This window comes from Oncorhynchus masou, chromosome 14, assembly GCF_036934945.1.
Source record: "Oncorhynchus masou masou isolate Uvic2021 chromosome 14, UVic_Omas_1.1, whole genome shotgun sequence".
Lineage (NCBI taxonomy): Eukaryota > Metazoa > Chordata > Actinopteri > Salmoniformes > Salmonidae > Oncorhynchus > Oncorhynchus masou.
This window is the reverse complement of record NC_088225.1, coordinates 3,590,153-3,612,486: the sequence shown is the minus strand read 5'-3', so window position 1 is coordinate 3,612,486 and position 22,334 is coordinate 3,590,153. Positions and strand designations below refer to the sequence as shown.

General features: G+C 44.4%; 1 protein-coding gene across 3 annotated transcripts in view; it reads right to left on the bottom strand.

The window, feature by feature from the left end:
• Window positions 1-22,334, bottom strand: part of LOC135553967 (insulin-like growth factor 2 mRNA-binding protein 1) — a 60,782-nt gene that overhangs the window by 6,052 nt on the left and 32,396 nt on the right. Inside the window, exons 3-14 of one of the 3 annotated variants that reach the window (XM_064985937.1) lie at window positions 12,017-12,065; window positions 10,864-10,915; window positions 10,051-10,114; window positions 8,439-8,726; window positions 7,987-8,121; window positions 7,672-7,794; window positions 7,130-7,265; window positions 6,797-6,913; window positions 6,455-6,571; window positions 5,986-6,060; window positions 342-473; window positions 8-121 (exon numbers count right to left, since the gene is read on the bottom strand). In XM_064985937.1, the coding sequence (XP_064842009.1) occupies window positions 8-121; window positions 342-473; window positions 5,986-6,060; window positions 6,455-6,571; window positions 6,797-6,913; window positions 7,130-7,265; window positions 7,672-7,794; window positions 7,987-8,121; window positions 8,439-8,726; window positions 10,051-10,114; window positions 10,864-10,915; window positions 12,017-12,065 (1,402 nt within the window). The remainder of the gene's footprint in view (window positions 1-7; window positions 122-341; window positions 474-5,985; window positions 6,061-6,454; window positions 6,572-6,796; window positions 6,914-7,129; window positions 7,266-7,671; window positions 7,795-7,986; window positions 8,122-8,438; window positions 8,727-10,050; window positions 10,115-10,863; window positions 10,916-12,016; window positions 12,066-22,334) is intronic. The other 2 variants (XM_064985938.1, XM_064985939.1) reach the window with 2 other exon arrangements.

The window sequence follows — 22,334 nt, the reverse complement described above, 5'->3', positions numbered from 1 at the left end:
TCCTCACCTGGCTTGCGTAGAAGTGGCCGATGATCTTGACAATAACCTGGTCATTCTCGTCGGGGGTCTGTTCGCGAGGGACCACCACCTCAGCTGCAGTGAGGTTCTGTAGCTCATTCACCTGAGGAATAAGAATGTTTTGTTAGTGATTTGCACTTAGTTCAAACTAACATGACTGTTTATAGCGAGTCGTGGTCCTATGCTCAGTTGTTCTAGCTCAGGAGAGGATAGCCACAAGGAAATATAGGAACAGAATTGACTGTAATAAAGGGTACAAGCTATGCCAAAAAGAGAACGGGATGGAACCAGAGAAGGACTCAGAGAAGACCCTCTACACTCACCGTCTTTCCGCCTTTCCCGATGACTCGGCCGGCAGCGGCAGCAGCTACCTTGATGTGCGTCTCCAGCTTCACTTCCTCCTTTGGCCCAAAGAAGTTTTCCTCCTTCAGTTTACCATAAATCCTGCCCTGAGCCTGAGGTGGTCGACAAAGAGTCAAACGTCAGTTTGACATCGAAAAGTAACTACACCCTATGGCTTGACATGTGACTTCAACAGGGATTTGGAGAGGAAGAAGGAGAGGAAGAGTGTAAGGCTAAAAGTAGGATAATACAGGTTGCAGAAGAGGAAATGGATGGAGGAAGAGAAGGCAGGACAGGCAATCAAATCAAATCAAATGTTATTTGTCACATACACATGGTTAGCAGATGTTAATGCGAGTGTAGCGAAATGCTTGTGCTTCTAGTTCCGACAATGCAGTAATAACCAACAAGTAATCTAACTAACAATTCCAAAACTACTGTCTTATACACACAAGTGAAAGGGGATAAAGAATATGTACATAAAGATATATGAATGAGTGATGGTACAGAGCAGCATAGGCAAGATACAGTAGATGGTATCGAGTACAGTATATACATATGAGATGAGTGTAAACAAAGTGGCATAGTTAAAGTGGCTAGTGATACATGTATTACATAAAGATGCAGTAGATGATATAGAGTACAGTATATACGTATACATGAGATTAATAATGTAGGGTATGTAAACATTATATTAGGTAGCATTGTTTAAAGTGGCTAGTGATATATTTTACATCATTTCCCATCAATTCCCATTATTAAAGTGGCTGGAGTTGAGTCAGTGTGTTGGCAGCAGCCACTCAATGTTAGTGGTTGCTGTTTAACAGTCTGATGGCATTGAGACTGAAAAACAGCTTCTGTCTCTCGGTCCCAGCTTTGATGCACCTGTACTGACCTCGCCTTCTGGATGATAGCGGGGTGAACAGGCAGTGGCTCGGGTGGTTGTTGTCCTTGATGATCTTTATGGCCTTCCGGTAACATCGGGTGGTGTAGGTGTCCTGGAGGGCAGGTAGTTTGCCCCCGGTGATGCGTTGTGCAGACCTCACTACCCTCTGGAGAGCCTTACGGTTGTGGGCGGAGCAGTTGCCGTACCAGGCGGTGATACAGCCCGCCAGGATGCTCTCAATTGTGCATCTGTAGAAGTTTGTGAGTGCTTTTGGTGACAAGCCAAATTTCTTCAGCCTCCTGAGGTTGAAGAGGCACTGCTGCACCTTCTTCACGATGCTGTCTGTGTGGGTGGACCAATTCAGTTTGTCTGTGATGTGTATGCCGAGGAACTTAAAACTTACTACCCTCTCCACTACTGTTCCATCGATGTGGATAGGGGGGTGTTCCCTCTGCAGTTTCCTGAAGTCCACAATCATCTCCTTAGTTTTGTTGACGTTGAGTGTGAGGTTATTTTCCTGACACCACACTCCGAGGGCCCTCACCTCCTCCCTGTAGGCCGTCTCGTCGTTGTTGGTAATCAAGCCTACCACTGTTGTGTCGTCCGCAAACTTGATGATTGAGTTGGAGGCGTGCGTGGCCAAACAGTCGTGGGTGAACAGGGAGTACAGGAGAGGGCTCAGAACGCACCCTTGTGGGGCCCCAGTGTTGAGGATCAGCGGGGTGGACATGTTGCTGCCTACCCTCACCACCTGGGGGCGGCACGTCAGGAAGTCCAGTACCCAGTTGCACAGGGCGGGGTCGAGACTCAGGGTCTCGAGCTTGATGACGAGCTTGGAGGGTACTATGGTGTTAAATGCCGAGCTGTAGTCGATGAACAGCATTCTCACATAGGTATTCCTCTTGTCCAGATGGGTTAGGGCAGTGTGCAGTGTGGTTGAGATTGCATCGTCTGTGGACCGATTTGGACGGTAAGCAAATTGGAGTGGGTCTAGGGTGTCAGGTAGGGTGGAGGTGATATGGTCCTTGACTAGTCTCTCAAAGCACTTCATGATGACAGAAGTGAGTGCTACGGGGCGGTAGTCGTTTAGCTCAGTTACCTTAGCTTTCTTGGGAACAGGAACAATGGTGGCCCTCTTGAAGCATGTGGGAACAGCAGACTGGTATAGTGATTGATTGAATATGTCCGTAAACACACCAGCCAGCTGGTCTGCGCATGCTCTGAGGGCGCGGCTGGGGATGCCGTCTGGGCCTGCAGCCTTGTGAGGGTTAACACGTTTAAATGTTTTACTCACCTCGGCTGCAGTGAAGGAGAGTCCGCATGTTTTCGTTGCAGGCCGTGTCAGTGGCACTGTATTGTCCTCAAAGAGGGCAAAAAAGTGATTTAGTCTGCATGGGAGCAAGACATCCTGGTCCGTGACTGGGCTGGTTTTCTTTTTGTAGTCCGTGATTGACTGTAGACCCTGCCACATACCTCTTGTGTCTGAGCCGTTGAATTGAGATTCTACTTTGTCTCTATACTGACGCTTAGCTTGTTTGATAGCCTTGTGGAGGGAATAGCTGCACTGTTTGCATTCGGTCATGTTTCCAGTCACCTTGCCCTGATTAAAAGCAGTGGTTCGCGCTTTCAGTTTCACGCGAATGCTGCCATCAATCCACGGTTTCTGGTTTGGGAATGTTTTAATCGTTGCTATGGGAATGACATCTTCAACGCACGTTCTAAAGAACTCGCACACCAAATCAGCGTATTCGTCAATGTTGTTGTCTGACGCAATACGAAACATATCCCAGTCCACGTGATGGAAGCAGTCTTGGAGTGTGGAATCAGCTTGGTCGGACCAGCGTTGGACAGACCTCAGCGTGGGAGCTTCTTGTTTTAGTTTCTGTCTGTATGTAACAGGGTTATATTGGTGATTCCCCTTGCCACTTTATTGTTAAGCCAATGGGTTTTTGGTTTGAGTTTGTCTTGCCTTCACCTACTCAACATGGCATCTTATTGGCTGGTTTGCATAGCTTGCTTACGAGGGGGGATGTTCCAGTTAGAATCGTCCCAGTGAACAAGCACCAGTGGAGATTGGGGATCGAGTATTGCTGGCTAACAAGGGGGAGCGGGGAAAGCGGAAGCTCGCTGACCGTTGGGAGGATACTGTCTACCTTGTCACTGGATTGAATGCTGACAGTCACACTTTTAAGATTCAGAACAGCTCCACTGGACGGGAGAAGACGGTACCTGATAATGCCAGTCAACTTTCTTCCTCTTCCCCATGCTGCTGTTGAGGAGGGAACAGACATGTCTGGATTAACAGAGTCTGAGGACATGAATGACAGCCTTGTGGTCTCAGCTGCCATGGACACTGCAGTGGATGATGGTGCTGAGTACAGAACCAGAGTGTGGGTGTCAGAGTTGTCTTCTGAAGGAACAGGTGACACAAGCCTGGAGGGTGATGTGCGATCCTTGGATGCTCAGAATATTCCACCTTTGGATTCTGTGGATGATATACTGCAGCTGGAAGGTATGCCTCGATCAGAGAGTCTTCAAGAATCTGACCGAGACTGTAACAGTGTAGTGAGTGAGCTAATTGACCAGTCTGCTTACGATATCCGTACTGACCTACCAAACGCGGACCATTCCTCACCTGATCAGTTACGTACTGACTGTGTTGACGGACACACTATTGCAACAGTACACAACACTGTTACCCCTTATGCAGTTGAAGGTAGTCGGGGGCATTTTAGGTCAAGGGCAGGAAGGCTATTTAAACCAGTGTCAAGACTGATTGAGATTAAGAATCAGCAGAAAGTTATCTCTTGAAGGTTAAATATGTGAATAGAGGGCCAATGGTATTGACATCTTTTATTTGTTTTGCTTTTACATCATTGTGACCATGATTAGAGGTTGCAGGATGGTAATGTGACGGATATGATAAAGTCTATGATGGTTTATTTTATTACTTGGATGTTTTAAAGTCACCGAGTGTACTTAACATGTGACAGGCATGTTTACCTATGAGGGCTAAGGGGATTGATCAACCGCTTTTCACTCTAATTCTCAAGGAGAATAGTCTAATGACTGGAATATTTAGTGACTGATTTAAAGCAGGGTTTGCATCCTTGATATACACAGCTTTACCTTTTAGTTCTCTCTATTAGGTAGTATTTTTTTTCTCTGGATTATTCTGTACATATGTTGAGTGTCTCTGTATCTGGTATGTTTGCACAGTGCCGTTTTGCATTTTGTTATTTTTCTTGGCAAGTGGAATTCAGTAGGGGGGAGTGTAACAGGGTTATATTGGTGATTCCCCTTGCCACTTTATTGTTAAGCCAATGGGCTTTTGGTTTGAGTTTGTCTTGCCTTCACCTACTCAACATGGCATCTTATTGGCTGGTTTGCGTAGCTTGCTTACGAGGGGGGATGTTCCAGTTAGAATCGTCCCAGTGAACAAGCACCAAACCAGCGTGCGTGAGTGCAGAGTTGGATGGTGAGACGTGCATCGCATGACATGCAATTTTGTGCCGTTCCTAACAGAATAAAGCTACATGACTGGTGCTACATATTGGAGTTCCATGTCGATGACTGATTGTACACAACGCAAGAAGAGTACTGTTACATGTAGGCAGGGATCAGCAAAATGGAGTCGTGGTCAGCTTTTCCGAAAGGAGGGTGGGGCAGGGCCTTATATGCATCGCGGAAGTTAGAATAACAATGATCCTAGGTTTTGCCAGCCCTGGTTGCGCAATCGATATGCCGATACAATTTAGGGAGTCTTGTTTTCAGATTAGCCTTGTTAAAATCCCCAGCTACAATGAATGCAGCCTCAGGATGTATGGATTCCAGTTTGCAAAGAGTCAAATAAAGTTTGTTCAGAGCCATCGATGTGTCTGCTTGGGGGTGGAATATATACGGCTGTGATTATAATCAAAGAGAATTCTCTTGGTAGATAATGCGGTCGACATTTGATTGTGAGGAATTCTAAATCAGGTGAACAGAAGGATTTGAGTTCCTGTATGTTTCTGTGATCACACCACGTCTCGTTAGCCATAAGGCATACGCCCCTGCCCCTCTTCTTACCAGAAAGATGTTTGTTTCTGTCGGCGCGATGCGTGGAGAAATCCGCTGGCTGCACCGACTCCGATAGCGTCTCTCCAGTGAGCCATGTTTCCGTGAAGCAAAGAACGTTACAGTCTCTGATGTCCCTCTGGAATGCTACCCTTGCTCGGATTTCATCAACCTTGTTGTCAAGAGACTGGACATTGGCGAGAAGAATGCTAGGGAGTGGTGCACGATGTGCCCGTCTCCGGAGTCTGACCAGAAGACCACCTCGTTTCCCTCTTTTACGGAGTCGTTTTTTGGGTCGCCGGCTGGGATCCATTCCTTTGTCCTGGGTGAAAGGCAGAACACAGGATCCGCTTCGCGAAAGTCATATTCTTGGTCGTACTGATGGTGAGTTGAAGCTGATCTTATATTCAGTAGTTCTTCTCGACTGTATGTAATGAAACCTAAGATGACTTGGGGTACTAATGTAAGAAATAACACGTAAAAAAAAAAAACTGCATAGTTTCCTAGGAACGCGAAACGAGGCGGCCATCTCTGTCGGCGCCGGAAGTAGAGTTAAGCAGAGACCACACACAAAGAAAGATGCAAACAACAAGAGGGCTCCCAGTTCTGAACACTGATATGAACACTATGACAAACAGGGGCTGAAAAAGAGATTGTCTGATCATGCTCCCATTCTACTGTACCTTGAACTGGGCCTCAGGTGGGCCAGTTACAATGACCATCCGCATCTTGGAGTCAGGAGCCTCCGCTGGGGCAATCTGATGGGGAAAAGATATGAAGGTCAACTTAAACCACATATATAGACGTCTTTGGCACATGGGGATGTGCGAAGCTTACTTCACATGGCGCCGACCGGCAAGACGTTTATAAGGAGGGCGGTCACGTGTGCTAGCGCAGCAGAGGTCCCTAGTTTGAGGCAGGTATGGGCCGAATCAGAAAGAAGTGGTACTCGCTAAGCAAGCAGTGTGACGTCCTTTACAGAGACATGATATGTACAAGTATAGGTGTCTCAGAAAAGTCATTGTTTTTCTCGAATCAGTTTCAGAGCGGTGATGAAATGCACTATTTATATCCCGCTCGGTGCATTATCTTTCCTCATTGACCAATTTCCGTGTGTGAGTGAATGTCTGTGTGTACCAGTAAATCTCTCACCTTGATTGATGCTCCAGCGAAGCGGCTCAGCTGTTTTATATGCTGTCCCTTCTTGCCAATAATAGCTCCTACCGCCTGGGCCGGGATGTACACATGGACTGTCTCCTGCTCAGGGGCCTGTAGGGTGACATGAAACAGTTACAACTGTGTCACTACATGACCACAGCCCAACCAATATCTGAACCCGCTGATCTAGAGGTTATTACCACACCACAACGCAACCCTGAGGCAGACCGAGGTCATGTTTGTGAAAGCTAGCATCAGCGTTTGCAAACACAGCTAACTCAACTAAAGCTCACTGACTGGAACCTAACGGGCTTAGATAGAAGCCTGTGCACTTACCCCAAAAGAGCCGTAGGGGGATGCAGAGTTGCCTGATGGGGGAGGGGGCATGGAACCGGAAGGGGGGAAAAGTCCAAGCGCTCCAAGGTTCAGTCCGGGAATCAGATGAGTCTGTTGCTGGAGACAAGAAGCAGGTAAGTGCCAAAGGAACTGATCTGAGAGTGCATGATAGTTTGAGTGCATGTGACAATTACTGCATGTGCGTTTCTCCCTACGAAAGTCAACAGATACAGGTGGAAACCTAAAGTGCCAGGGGCAGGAAAAAGATCTGTGAGAGACCATTGTGTTTTCAAGAGAATTGGAGGCCAGTAACTTTATTGAGCATTGACTCACATTCATGGCGGCCATGTCATTGTCATAGGCCTCGCGCACTTTCTTCATGATCTCTGTTTCGGCCAGACAACAGGCCTCGATGGGTCCCTTCACTGTGATGGTCCTCTCTGGGTTGTACACAGTCAGGTCCTGGAGTCTTCAGACAGGAGTGGAGGGAAGGAAGAGACAGATTGGGAGAGGTGAAAGAGAAGAATAGGAAAGAGGGAGAGGTCAGGTGGAAAAGGAGAACGATAAGAAACAGGAAGAGCAGGTAGAATGAGAAATAAGAAGCAGAAAGGTGATGGGGAGAGGAGCAGAGGGAGAAAAATAACAAGGAACGTTGTTAATCAACCACAGTTGATCACTGGAGACTACAATAATGAAGAAACAAGTCAGTACATTTAATCAGTCATTGGCTATAGTCATATGTTTCCATCACCACGGTGCATGATCTTTCCTAATTGACCATGGCAGCTCTACATAAACATACCCAGGGACCTGGGACCTGTGTGTTTCATGATGAGTGTTGAGTGTTTGTATGTTTTTAGATGTGTGTGACTGACGGGGAGATTGTGATCTTGGTGTCGGTGTCCTGCTCCACTTTCTTCAGGTTGCGCCCCTCCTTGCCGATCAGTCGGCCGACAAAGTTATTGTGAGCCAGGATCTTCAGGGGTACTTCTTCAGCACTTGAGAGGACAAGGAGAACACAGTATGAGATTAAACACAGAAGAAAATCAAATGTACCGTTTCCTAACTGCATGCTTAAACGTCCACCCCTAGCACAATAGGAGATACCGTTTTTCTTTATGGGAAAAGTTACGAAATAGCTGGAGGGTCACTTTAAAGTTTGACAGCTGCTTCATGGACACTGCACTCACGTCTTGGTGTCCTTAGCCTCCTGTTGCATGATATCCAGGATCAAACGGCAGGCAGAGGAGCAGCCCTCGGGGGTGGAGTGGATGCTGATTGGCTTCTCAGCTGCGCCGGCATTCTCTTTGCGATGGACGTCGATTCTAGCAGCAGGGACAGAAAACTCAGGAAAGTCCTTTTGGCCATACAGTGTTGTGTTCACAATCAGGTGGGCTGGGCACTTTTGGTTTGTTCAAATTCAATCGAAAGCCCTTTGGGTTGTGCAACGCTCCCAGTACATTTTCATAATCACTTTCAAAGCCTTAATAACAAAGATGGGATGTAGTAAAGCTTCATTTCAGTAATGGCTTTGCTCTGTCTATTCTTGCAACAAGTCACCAGTATGGCCTGACTTGCACTCACTTGATCTGGTTCACTGGCACTGTTACTACTATATTGGTCAACTCATATTGGTACTTACTTGCTCTGGGTTTGTTTGGTGATGTTGCGGATGGTGGCACCCTCCTTGCCGATGATGGCCCCCACGTATTGGGTGGGCACCAGGAGTCGGAGGGGGATGTCGGCGTGCTGGTGTTTTGAGGGCATGCCTGAACCCGGGGAACCGCCACGGGGGCCGCGGGGCCCGTAACCGGGGCGACGACTATTGTCTGGGCCGTGTTGGGAGTCGACATCCGACGTCTCATCTGGGATGTAGGAGACACGCAAGGAATTGTTCTCAAACTCGTAGCCGTTCAGCTTCTGGATAGCCCTGGGAGAAACGGGTAGATGTTAGATTTCACATTTAATTATACATCGACAATATCAGAAAAACTAGAAATGGTCATTTGTAAGGATGACGAAAGAGAAGAAAAGAGTTCCCGTGGTTTGTGTCTTTCACCCATGAGGTTTTCTGAATAGCTTTCTATAATGATTATCTGTTTTTACTCCCCAAATGTTTTTTAACTGGACCTCGAAAGCCAAATGTCTCAAAACAATGCTTTTATTAAGGGAAATCTTCTACTACGGCCAAATTCATCGGCTGCATGTGTGTAAGTTCATCTTTAATATCTTTGATCATTTTTCATGTTGCAGGGCAGAGCAATCCCCAACTGCAGTCCTACTATCATACCACTAGAGGTCAAGCGAGTGATATACACACTATATATACAAAAGTATGTAGACACCCCTTCAAATGAGTGGATTTCAGACACACCCGTTGCTGACAGGTGTATAAAATCAAGCATACAGCCATGCTATTGCCATAGACAAACATTGCCTGTAGAATGGCTTCACTGAAGAGCTCAGTGACTTTTAACGTGGTACCGTCATAGGATGCCACATTTCCAACAAGTCAGTTCTGCCCCGCTTTAGCTGCCCTGGTCAACTGTAATTCTGTATTTTTTTTTATTTTACCCTTATTTTACCAGGTAAGTTGACTGAGAATACTTATTCATTTACAGTAACGACCTGGGTAATAGTTAGGGGAGAGGAGGGGGGATGAATGAGCCAATTATAAGCTGGGGATGATTATCTTTCTATTCTGGTTAGAGACAGTTTGCACTGTTCTGTGAAGGGAGTTGTACAGTGTTGTACGAGATCTTCCGTTTCTTGGCAATTTCTCACATGGGATAGCCTTAATTTCTCAGAACAAGAATAGACTGATGACTTTCAGAAGAAAGTTCTTTGTTTCTAGCCATTTTGAGCCTGTAATCAAACCCACAAATTCCGAGGCTCCAGATACTCAACTAGTCTAAATAAGGCCAGTTTTATTGCTTCTTTAAGCAGCACAACAATTTTCAGCTGTGCTAACATAATTGCAAAAGGGGTTTCTAATGATCAATTAGCCTTTTAAAATTATGCACTTGGATTAGCTAACACAACGTGCAATGCCGGGATAGTGGGTTTGATTTCTGGGACCAGCCCTTTGTAAAATGTATGCACTCATGACTGTCCCTTTGGATAATTGAGTCTGCTTAATGGCAATCCATTATATGGACACAAACACATCCAGATAAGCAAGGTGTGAAAGGATATGGACTGGGTACATTTGGAAGTAGAGATGTAGAAAAGATCATGCACTATGGGAGACTTACTGTCTGGCATGTTCCCGAGTTCCATATGTGACGTTGACCACAGCAGTCTCACTGTCTGTGTTCACTAAGAAAAGGAGCCAGAGTGAGAGGAGAGGAGAGGAGGGAGAGAGAGATAGAGAGAGAGGGAGGAGGGGAGATTGCATAAGTCAGAGGATATAAACCCACCTCCTTGTCAGACCCATTTCCTGAGAGTTAATGATATTGATTGACCTACGACAGAGCATGGGATATCCCATTGATCAAATCTGATTCGCTGACAGAGAAGGACTGAGAAGCAGCGATTTACCACTGACATAAAGACTTCACTCTTGCAGGGTGTCCTGTAGACTGGTATACTCAAGCTATTTCTTAATGAGCTGCATTCACAAAGGGAGGTGCTTGGACGACAGAAGGACTCTCAGAACTCTGACCACGCCCCTTATTCATAAAGCGCCTCAGAGTAGGAGTGCTGATCTAAAATCAGTTTTGCCTCTTAATGATTAAGATTACCTGGACAGGTAGGACCTGATCCTAGATCAGCACTCCTATTTTGAGACGCTTTATGAATATGCTTTTGTTTTGTAGCTCAGATGGATAGGGAAAGCAGATCCGGTCAGGACTCGATAGAAAAGAGAAAGTGACATTTTTGTAGTGCAAAAACATTGTGCCAAGTGCAAAGAATACTGTGAATCTCCTTATAATCTTTCCCAGTGAGTGTGTAAAGGAAGCCTTATCATTGGATTTGTAGATCAGATGTTCAGAGCGAAGTCTGACCGGCTATGAATAGAACAGAATAACTTTATTTTTTCCCCAAAGGTAACTTCAGTATCTTACCTTGTTCGCAGTTCTCAACGGTCCCATATTGGGCCAGCAGACCATCCAGCACCTAGGGTGGGGAGAACACAATTTCATTATAGTTGTGTTCCGACATTTCCACCTAAACTGAGTTTCTCCAATGTTCTCCTATTTGTCTCACTTCCTACATCAGTCTGCATCATTTCAACCTCCCACTTCATTGATTAGTGCTACTGACTGGAGAGAGACATTTCCCTGGTCTAAATCAGACACTGATGTCCTGTGTGGCTCAGTTGGTAGAGAGCATGGTGCTTGCAATGCCAGGATAGTGGATTTGATTCCCGGGACCACCATATGTATAATTTATGCACTGGTATGACGCTTGGATAAAAGGCATATCTGGCCATCCAGAAGCTTGGTTTGACTGCTCTGATGTAATGAGTCTTCAACATGGTTTCTTAGTCTGACATTGGGTCTATTTTTTTTTAAACTCCTTCTGGCTCATGTTTAAGGCTATAACATGGATGGAGAAACGTTACCCTCGTGTGGCCAGCTAGGGAAGGACATACTGCTATGCACGCGAGCACTGGCAGGATAGAGTGGAGAGCGAGAGAGAAAGCGAAAGAGCCCCCCGCCTTAGCAGAGACATGTGGCCCGTCTTCGTCCAGCTGTCAGCGGTAGCGTGCGCCGCTCAACACCCACCATTTATTTTTAAACCTTTATTTAACTAGGCAAGTCAGTTAAGAACAAATTCTTATTTACAATGACGGCCTTGGAACAGTGGGTTAACTGACTTGTTCAGGGGCAGAACAACAGATTTTTACCTTGTCAGCTCGAGGATTCAATCTAGCAGCCTTTTGGTTACTAGCCCAATGCTCTAACCACTAGGCTACCTGCCGCCCCCAAAATAAAGCCGCCCCACAATAAAGACACAAATACACATACGAACACACACAATCATGTCCGCAGCCATAGTCAATCTAAATGCCTTTTTACTCCCCTAACTCACTCAAATCTCAGATGGCTACACAGAACATCATGTTCTGAACAGATTTGTCCTGATTACTTACCTATGCTGTAGCACGGACTAACCTATGCTTTTCCATCTAAAACAGATTGAGAGACACTAACGGACCCATTGATACATTTTCATATGGTGAAACTATGCTATGGTCAAACCTGGGGCACTCACCTCCCACTGCAGGTGTGGAGGAATGTTTCTGATCTGGAGTTTCCTGGTCCTAAAAGAGAGTGAAAGAGAGAAATAGAGAAATACTATTTGAAAATATTAAACTCAAACATGGACGTAAAACATTCACATACTTCATGCAGTCAAATGGATTTGGTCCAACTATTGCCTGGTGTGTGGGTCTAATCCTGAATGCTGATTGGTTAAAACCGCATCCCAGCCGGTGTCTATTCCACAAGTTACCACTGGCTAAATCTATGATGTTAAACTGCCTACTTACTCTGTTCCATCTGACTGTGCAATACACTGTCTCATCTCCCCAGTCAGGCAATTTATAAACTTGGATCTCCACTATAAAAAGCATCTAGACATTACCTCACATTTCTTTTAGACTAACATTTAGTTTTCAACAGCGGACAAGACAGACAAGCAGGCAGCGTTTCTCAGCCAGTCGAAATCATGAATCGGCTGGCATCATTTTGATGGATATAAACAACCGTCAATTGAAATAAGGTCAAATGAAGTGCAGCTGGTTTGCAGTCTTTACAGTTTGAAGTGATTGTGTTAGCTGTGTTGTTGTCTAGCTCCGCTGAACAACAGTGTCCTGACGAGTGAACACGTTTTTTTTAATGCCAGGCGAAATCGTGCCTCATTAGCACATTGCTATGGATGTATCCAAACAACTGTCACTCGAAAACAGCTTAAACAAATGCAAATGCAGTTACTTTGCTGTAGTAGTCGGCTAGCTAGCAAGCACGGGATGAGAACGTTGCCAGCCAGTATGGCAATGGCATATTTAGAACGAATGGCTGGGTTGCGTCTCCCGCAACCGAACCACCAGCCGGCTTGAGTAACAACCCCAGATTTGTGTCGGGACTATATCTTGTGGAAGTATGAAATAGTATGACTAAATTCATCAAAATAATGTTTTTATGGAAAATATGTAAATCATTATTTGAATGTGTTGGTAACCCATTGTATAAAAGTGATAGTACCCTCAAAGCCGGTGTTTGGAGGATATATTGGTAATAACAACACCCGTGCCAATATAGCCTCCAAACACCAGCTTCTCGGGCATTATCACTTAATTAACCATCCAATTCTGATTTTTTTTTATTGTAAACCTACATGGAAATTTACCAAATATTTTTTGGTCAAACCTCATTCTTTATTTCATTGAATCAGAAGCATGATTGGGTTCTCTGGTTCGCGGTTTAGCATCGTAAAATACCAGTGTATCTCAGAGTTTGCCTGCAGCGACTGTGAGAGGAAAGAGCATCGGTGTCACTACTCCATATGTTTTATACTAGTTCACAAGTACAACTCCAATACTTTGAGCCTCTCAACTGAGAATTCTGTGACCATAAAAAAAACGATGAGCTCCATTGTACTGACCGCCAATGCACCATTGAAAGTTATGACAAGCTGTCAGAGACAGACAGACACACACACACACACTCACACGGTTGGCAGTCTTGTGTTTCAGGTCTTAACATCCTGGTTCAGTACACATGAGCGACGCTGAAAGTGTGCGTGTGTGTGTGTGTGTGTGTGTGTCTCAGCTCATCAGCATCTGCCAGCTTGCATATCCCGCTGCCTGTTGCTGGCTTGGACTCAGAGAGAGAGAGAGCGAGAGAGCGAGAGTGTTTGTGTGGGTTGGATGGACTGAGGGGTGTGTAGGGAGAAAGAATGGGTATATTGAAACCGGACACTGACGACAGATTTAGTACTCTGCCAGCTGCCCTGGAACGTTCCCAACACATGGGCACAGAGAGAGAAAGAGAGAGCGAAAGAAAGAGAAAGAGAGAGAAAAACTATGAGGGAGTATAGTAGAGGGAGAGAGCGTGTGAGGTTGGCATTAAGCGAGAGAGAGTTGACTGCAGGGGAACGCATGCGAGAAAGGGACAGAGTGTGACAGAGCGCAAACAGGAGCGAGAGAGAAAGAACTGCAGCAGGGGGAGGACAATCTCCATAACAACATCAAGGTTCCCCAAAATACAAGAATAAACAAACAAGCTGAATAACTTGTATATTGAACCACACAGTACCAAAGTAGTATTTACAGATTTATTCAAAGATTTGGCCACAGAGAAGGCAAAGTGGAGGAGATCAGGGGAACATAGTGAGGAGATAAAAGAGGACAAGGAGGGGTAGCAGGTAGGTAATAGTAGCCTATCAAATTTTCCTGCTTCAACCCCTTGGAATCTCTGACTGGGAGTAGAATGACGTCGCCCCTAGATGTACGGTCAGTTTTCACATTTTACACCAGATTTTAGAGGGTAAGCTGATGCTAGATCTGTGTGCCTAAGGGCAACTGAAACACAGAGCTGGCAATTGGTTGCCAGCATCCTGATTGAAACTCTAGAGGGAGCTCTAATGATCTAAGTGAGAGGTGAGGTGTGTGTGTGTGTGTGTGTGTGTGTGTGTGTGTGTGTGTGTGTGTGTGTGTGTGTGTGTGTGTGTGTGTGTGTGTGTGTGTGTGTGTGTGTGTGTGTGTGTGTGTGTGTGTGTGTGTGTGTGTGTTGGAGAAAACGGGCGCCAGGGATCATAAGGGAGGGGCAGCTCACAGCTCTGCTGGTTTGTAAAGGGTTAATATGTTGGAATCCCCTTGTGACCTCTGAACCTAAGTTTCTACACCCAGGAGAGACACAACCCAATAAAAATTCCCTGCCTCGCCTCTTGGGCTCTGTGCAACAAAACATATGGAAGGACCAATGTAAGCTCATGGGCATCAGGGAAATGACATTATACACATATATTACCATAAAGCAACCCAATACAATCATGGCACATGTTGTTTTCCAGAGCAGAAACATTCCGAAAGGTTTCAGGGCTTTTTGATGATGAGGCTAAGAGGTTACTGTTTCCTGTGCCACACCGTTGGATGGTAGTTCAGCAACGTGTTGAATGTGCTGTAACAATTAAAGCACTACTGACTATTTAGTCACATAGAATGGTTCAGTTACTCGAAGGTCACCACAGTCTTGAAAACAAATGATTTTGTCCGTTTTTGGGGAAACTTGTGCAAGCCACCAAATTAACAGTCAACATCATGGCCGTGCTTCAGGCTTCACCACCCACGGTAGGCTATTTGTGAGGGGAGCACGTGAGGGGGACAGGTGGGCCTTTGAACTGGTACTTCTCCTCCTCGGACGAAAACCCTTCTTCATTCATCAAAGTCTCTGTCCCGCAAATCAATACATCAATAGAAGTAACCATCCACCCAACCCCCACATCTACATAGCCCCCCACCCAACACTTAACTCACATTTGCTCCTTCAACCCCCCTCAACCATCAGCCCCACACCCACACCAACTGTGAAATTAAATTAACCTAGACAACACTGAACGCCGACTCCCAGGCATCTCATTGGCTGACGCCATGACGACGGGGGAGGGGAGGGGAAGATGGATGAGTGGTGAGGAGACAATATGGTTGCACCCGTTCATATGTTGTTGTTCTTCCCTTCAGGGGTGGTCTTCCCTCCACATGCTCCTAACCTCACATAGCAAATACTCCAAAATGAACAAACATTTAAAATTCCTGAAAAACGAATCTCAGCTGAAGCTTAATGAATGTTTATGTCTGTGTTACTGACTTTGTCTTTGAGGTAGCATCTAACGTACATAGCTTGTGTTGGTACCAACAGGACAATGGGAGAAAGAAGAGGGGCCGGAATGCTTAGAAGCCTCAAGCCTACAGCTTTATGCTGGTGGGGTCAAAAGCAAATGTCTTTAGTCTGATCAGGAGACTCCATTGGGGGTGAGACCATAGCATTGTCACATAGGAGGGGCATGCAGGTGCTAGCTTACCATGTGAAAGAATTGAAGAGAGAGAGAGAGAGAGAGAGAGAGAGAGAGAGAGAGAGAGAGAGAGAGAGAGAGAGAGAGAGAGAGAGAGAGAGAGAGAGAGAGAGAGAGAGAGAGAGAGAGAGATCCATATACATGGTTGAAAATGAGGAAGAGGGAAAATGAGGAAGAGGGTAAGTGTGAGGGAGCATGTTTGCGCAGACCTGTGAATGAGAACGAAGGTGTGTTTGTATGTATGTAAGTGTGTATATGTTGTACAGACACTGGTTGGTTATATAAGGGAAAATTGACTTGAAGGAGGTTTCGAAAGGTCCTAACTGAATGGCTTGACCCTCTGTCCCCCATTATACTCATGTCCTCAATTTCGGTTCCACTGTACTACCTCTCCTTTGAAGATCTCTCCCGCAACATTTCACTCAAGGATAGGCCTCCACGGCAGGGGTACCCAATTACATTCAGCTGTGGGCTGATTTTTCAGTGGATGGTCAAGGGGCCGGAACATAGTTATAAATAATTGTACACTGCAAATTGGTCCGCAAAAATCCTAAACAGACTTTGGGATATAATCACATATCCCTCTATTTATTTATGGGAATATTTGGGAACACATTTCCTAAATTATAATCACTTTGAGCTCACTACTCACAAGTTGTTCTGGATAAGCGCGTGTCCTAAATTACTCAAATGTAAATGTAAATTCAATATAATTTCCTGAAATTGTATATCCAATAACGAAAATTACATAATATATACTATACACACTACCTGTCAAATGTTTTCGAATACCTACTCATATCAAGGGTTTTTCTTTATTTTCACAATTTTCTACATTGTAGAATAATAGTGAAGTCATCAAAACTTTGAAATAACACATATGGAATCATGTAGTAACCATAAAAGGGTTAAACAAATCAACGTGTATTTTATATTTGAGATTCTTCAAAGTAGCCACCCTTTGCCTTGATGACAGCTTTCCACACATTCTCTCAACCAGCTACACCTGGAATGCTTTTCCAACAGTTTTGAAGGAGTTCCCACATATGCTGAGCACTTGTTGGCTGCTTTTCCTTCACTCCCTGGTCCAACTCATCCCAAACCATCTCAATTGGGTTGAGGTCAGGGGATTGTGGAGGCCAGGTCGTCTGATGCAGCACTCCATCACGCTCCTTCTTGGTAAAATAGCCCTTACACAGCCTGGGTGTGTTGGGTCATTGTCCTGTTGAAAAACAAATGATAGTCCCACTAAGCCCAAACCAGATAGGATGGCGTATTTCTGCAGAATGCTGTGGTAGCCATGCTAGTTAAGTGTGCCTTGAATTCTAAATAAATCACAGACAGTGTCACCAACAAAGAACCACCACACCATAACACCTCATCCTCCATGCTTTATTTGAGCTGTTCTTGCCATAAAATGGACTTGGTCTTTTACCAAATAGGGCTATCTTCTATATACCGCCCCCCCCCACACACACACACACACACAGTTCCACAAATGAACTTTTAAAAAGGCCCACCTGTTAATTGAAATGCATTCCAGGTGATTACCTCATGAAGCTGGTTGAGAGAATGCCAAGAGTGTGCAAAGCTGTCATCAAGGCAAAGGGTAGCTTTGCATGTTGATTTGTTTAACCCTTTTTTGGTTACTACATGATTCCATATGTGTTATTTCATAGTTTTGATGTCTTCACTATGATGTAGAAAATAGTAGAAATAAAGGAAAACCCTTGAATGAGTAGGTGTGTCCACACTTTTGACTGGTACTGTATATTTATTTATTATATTTTTATTTTGCTCAGAAACCTTAGGGGCAAAAATAAAATCACCTGTGGGTCGCTTATTGGAGAACTCTGCTCTACAGTGTCATCTCACCATTTACTAAACAAACACAACCACAATACTAAAACCTTCACACTGAACCACAAATGTATAAAAAAAAGCCTGTTCCATGCCAAAATCAGGCCCAATTGCATAGCACACACACCCTCAGGTAATTTTACATGGGGGTAAGATGTACACAACCACACACACGCATACACAGAGGAGGTGCAATTTTCACAGTGAGCTGTTACACAGGCATGCATGTCGCCCTGAGTGGCTCGCCTCCCCTTCCCATCAGACCATCTGTTTAGCATTGGAAAGGTCCCTAGAGCGCCCCCCACCGGTGGCTCACCGATGCATGACGGGCCAGTCTCAGCCGCGCTGGAGGACTCGGGTGTCCTCCCGGTGGAAGGAAAAACAATGAGAAGCATTCCATAGCCCATAATCATAAACACACACCCAGACGCCCACACAAAACACACCAAGTCACACACCCTCCAAGCAGATTAAAAACAAGCACACACACACTCGTCCACACATGTACACATTTGAACATACATCAGAATGAGTATTGTAAAAAATAAAAAATATATGTTAAGTACAAATTAACAGCCACATAATCACTTAGGCGCCACACATTCACGTTTGAACACACAAACGCACACTTTGTGTTCTGAAAACACCAACACACCCACACCACACGCACCAAGTGCATACAGACTTTGTAGATGCCCCTTGATTTACAAAATACAGTCAAAAACAAACAAAGGCACACCATAAATGTAGGTCCAAACACACTAGCGAAAATAAAAGGGCACATAGACAAAATACTCATGATCATACTAACATACTGTAAACACCTACCAACACAAATACACACATACAAACTGTGACTATGTCATTCACTTTTAAACTTAAGTCAGTGGGTGGTTGACCTAAGTAACCCTTACTGTCCTTTTCATTTGAGAGTATAACTACAACAGACCATGGAGGTTTGAAAATGGAGGCCAAAATTAGTTTTAGGGAAGATGGCGTAGCCGTAGAATAATGACAATAACACAACAGCATTACATATACAGTCTACTACACAAAGGGGCCCACGACAACTCAACCCACTCAGCAGAATGAAAGAAGTACACACACACGCTAACACACATACACACACACACACACACACACACCAGGGTAGCTGCAGACTCCCAAATCCCACCAAATGAACTATGTGTGGCCCATTGCGAGGTGAAAGGTCAAGCAGGAAATGGAGAACACAGGAAGTCTCAGTCATGTAGCCCCACTTTGCATTTTCTTTTTATCCAGAGCTACTTCCTGTCTAATTTCACCCTGTCGGTGGCTTGGCCAATCAGCAACCAAGCTCTGAGGATGATGGGGGAGTGGGGAATGAAATGCAGAGAGAGAGATAGAGAGAGAATAAAAAACTATAGGCTTCAAAGACAGCAGCATGCATTCTCTCTCTCTCTGTGCACTGCGCCCCTCCCCCACATGCACACACCCCCACTCAAAGCTAACTTCCTCTCAATGCATGTGGAGAGCAGAGGAGAGGGGCGAGAGATGGAGGAAGGGAAAGGGGTGGGGACTTCAAAAAGGTGCCTCTTAAAAAAAAAACAGGCTACTGATTAACGGCTCCTATGTACACTCTTTTTGGTTCTAGGCAGAACTCTTTTGGGTTCCATGTAGAACCTTCTGGGGAAAGGGTTCTACCTGGATCCAAAAGGGTTCTACCAGGAACCAAAAAGGGTTCTTCAAAGGGTTCTCCTATCGGGACAGCCGACAAACCCTTTAGGTTCTAGATAGGACCTTTTTTTCTAAGCGTGTATAGAGCAGTTGGGTAAGGAGATTAAGCAGCGAACTGCCAAAGCCCTTCAGTCAAAATGTTAACGTCTTCTTCCTACAGCTGTGATGGACCTTATGCGTTTAGACAACATAACGCATAGACTTTATCCGGGTTTTTTTTACAATCAGATGCTTATTTCATTGCAACTATCAGGTGAATTTGACAATAAAACATTACTATGATTATTCAAATAAAAAGTAAAAATGTATTATGAATTCGTGTTTTGATTTCACATTAAAAAAAAGACCCGCCTGGCAACATTGACATTGAGAAATTATTTCAACACACAATTATTAGGGCTGTACCCATAACCAGTGTGTTCGAAACGGTGTATTCTACAAACGGTGCATTCAGAATGCCTACCGTTTCAATATAGGCATCAAACGTTAAATTCAATTCTGTGTTTGTTTTGAGCGATCGTTCAACATTTCAGCTTAGCTGAATACACCTCACATCCCTAATAGCCATTCTCTGATGCCTACGCCCTTCAAAAGAGGTAGCAGTGTTTCACAGGGATGCAAACAGAACTCTAGCCTGAATTTCAACCCTAAAAGAAACCAAATCCACTCTCACCATACAAAGCTCAAAGACTCAAGATAATAACTATTACAACAAGGCCATACAATAGCAAAGGATGTAGCCTGGCAGCACCATAGCTTGTGCTCAGAGAGAACGATAGTGCTAATTGTGAATTGCAATCACTTAATTGAAAAGCTAAGCTAATTCCCATAATTGACCTCAGTAATGTTAGGTTGTCATAGAACGTACACCCTAAAGCTCCACACTCATCCTTCAATTGTCCCACATTACATCAATTTGGTTGGTGGACACAGTTGTTGCACCTTCATTATGATCATTTTACACAAAAATACCAACAACTTGTTAATAGTAATGGAATAGTAAGACAGATGCAGATATGGCTTATTACACAATCATACCTTGAGATTTGGTAGTATTGATAGGGATACAAACAAATATCTATTTAAAAAAATACTTCAAATCATTCATCTCTCATCTCTTATTTCAGCAAAATTAACAAAGTTCAACATGTTAAAGGAATGTTTTTGATTTCATGCTGTTTCTCCAAAGTGTAGTGATTGATTTAGCAGGCCTCAGGAAAGCCCTACAGATGTAGGATCTTAATTTGGTCACCATGTTGCTGGAGAACCTTCCTGCAATGCAGGACATTTTAAACGTTGAGTGCATTTGAGGTTTAAGTCTCCAGAAGTTTGTCATTTCCACTTTGAAATGTCAGACTTGAAAAGGCATCAACCCCTACAAAAATGTCCTTTAATTATAATCCACATAATAATTCACATATCCCGTTGCTGCAGGATTATTTTCATTCTGTAACAAACTGGATCAAATTAAGATCCTGTATACACTATACACTATACGGTCAACAGCCTATCCATCCTGGGAATGGTGGTCAAGAAAGCTGATTGTGTGTGTGTGTTTTGTGTGCTGTGTGCTGTGTGTTGTGTGTTGTGTTTATGGGGTGGGCTGGGAATCTGCAGGATAGCAGGCCAATGGTTAAGTTCTAAGCTGATTATACCGAATGAGGTAGAGAGAGAAAGAGAGAGAGAGATTATGAGCGGACTACAGAAGTAAATGAAAACCACAACACAAAGCCTAGTTAAGAAATTGGATCAGTGTCCACCTTGCTGTTGGTGAAGATGGGAATAGGCGAGCGACACCACAAAAACAACCACCTTTACACACACACACACACACTCACAAACACACATACACACACACACACACACACACACACACACACACACACACACACACACACACACACACACACACACACACACACACACACACACACACACACACACACACACACACAGACACACACACAAATCAAAATGTATTGGTCGCGTACACAGATTTGCAGATGGTATCACAGGTGCAGCGAAATGCTTGTATTTCTAGCTTGAACAGTGCAGTAATACCTAGAAATTTAAAAAGAAAACGATAGAAGCTGCTTCTCAGTCTCTCGGCCCCAGATTTGATGTACCTCTACTGCCTCCTCCTTCTAGATGGTAGCGGGTGGCAGTTGTGGATGGTGCAATTGCCATATGGCTCTCATTGGTCCTGTCTTGTGAACTGCCTTCCAGGAGTCATGGGCACCAACAACATCCTGGTATGGACCTCATGGAATCGTCGTCAAGATGGTGCCGACAGACACGGTTGCACTGTTTCCTGCTCCTAGCCAACTTTTCAGTATATATATCGCCATCTTGACGACAATTCCATGAGGTCCATACCAGGATGTTGTTGGTGCCCATGACTCCAGGAAGGCAGTTCACAAGACAGGACCAATGAGAACCATGGAGCTAAGTACTCAGAAAAAGGTAGTGGATGTGTGTTTATCACAATTCTTTGTGACAAAAAAAGCTTACTACCACCCAAGAAGCTCTCAAGATAGCATGGAGGCTAAATGACTACATCAACATAAAGTGCAAGCAATGAGCACTGACACGAGACAAGAGTGTGGTAATCTGAGCCATTTTCTATATTTAGTATCACTCTGTCAAGCAAAATATAGTATTCTTTCTAACAAAGATATCTACATATATTTCAGTGTGGTGGGTATCCTTGGAAATGATCAGAATTCATGTAAACATTACAGTTTTAAAAACATAGCTTGTCCAAAAAAGTGGTCTCTTGGCACAACTTACCCTGGGAATGGGGTAAGTTGATCCACAGAACAGAGTAAGCTAAGCCGCCTACAAATTTCTGTACTGAATGAAATATTATCACTACTTTTTTTAAACCATGACAATCTTTATTTCCCAAACACAATTCAACACAATCACAATCACTTTTTTT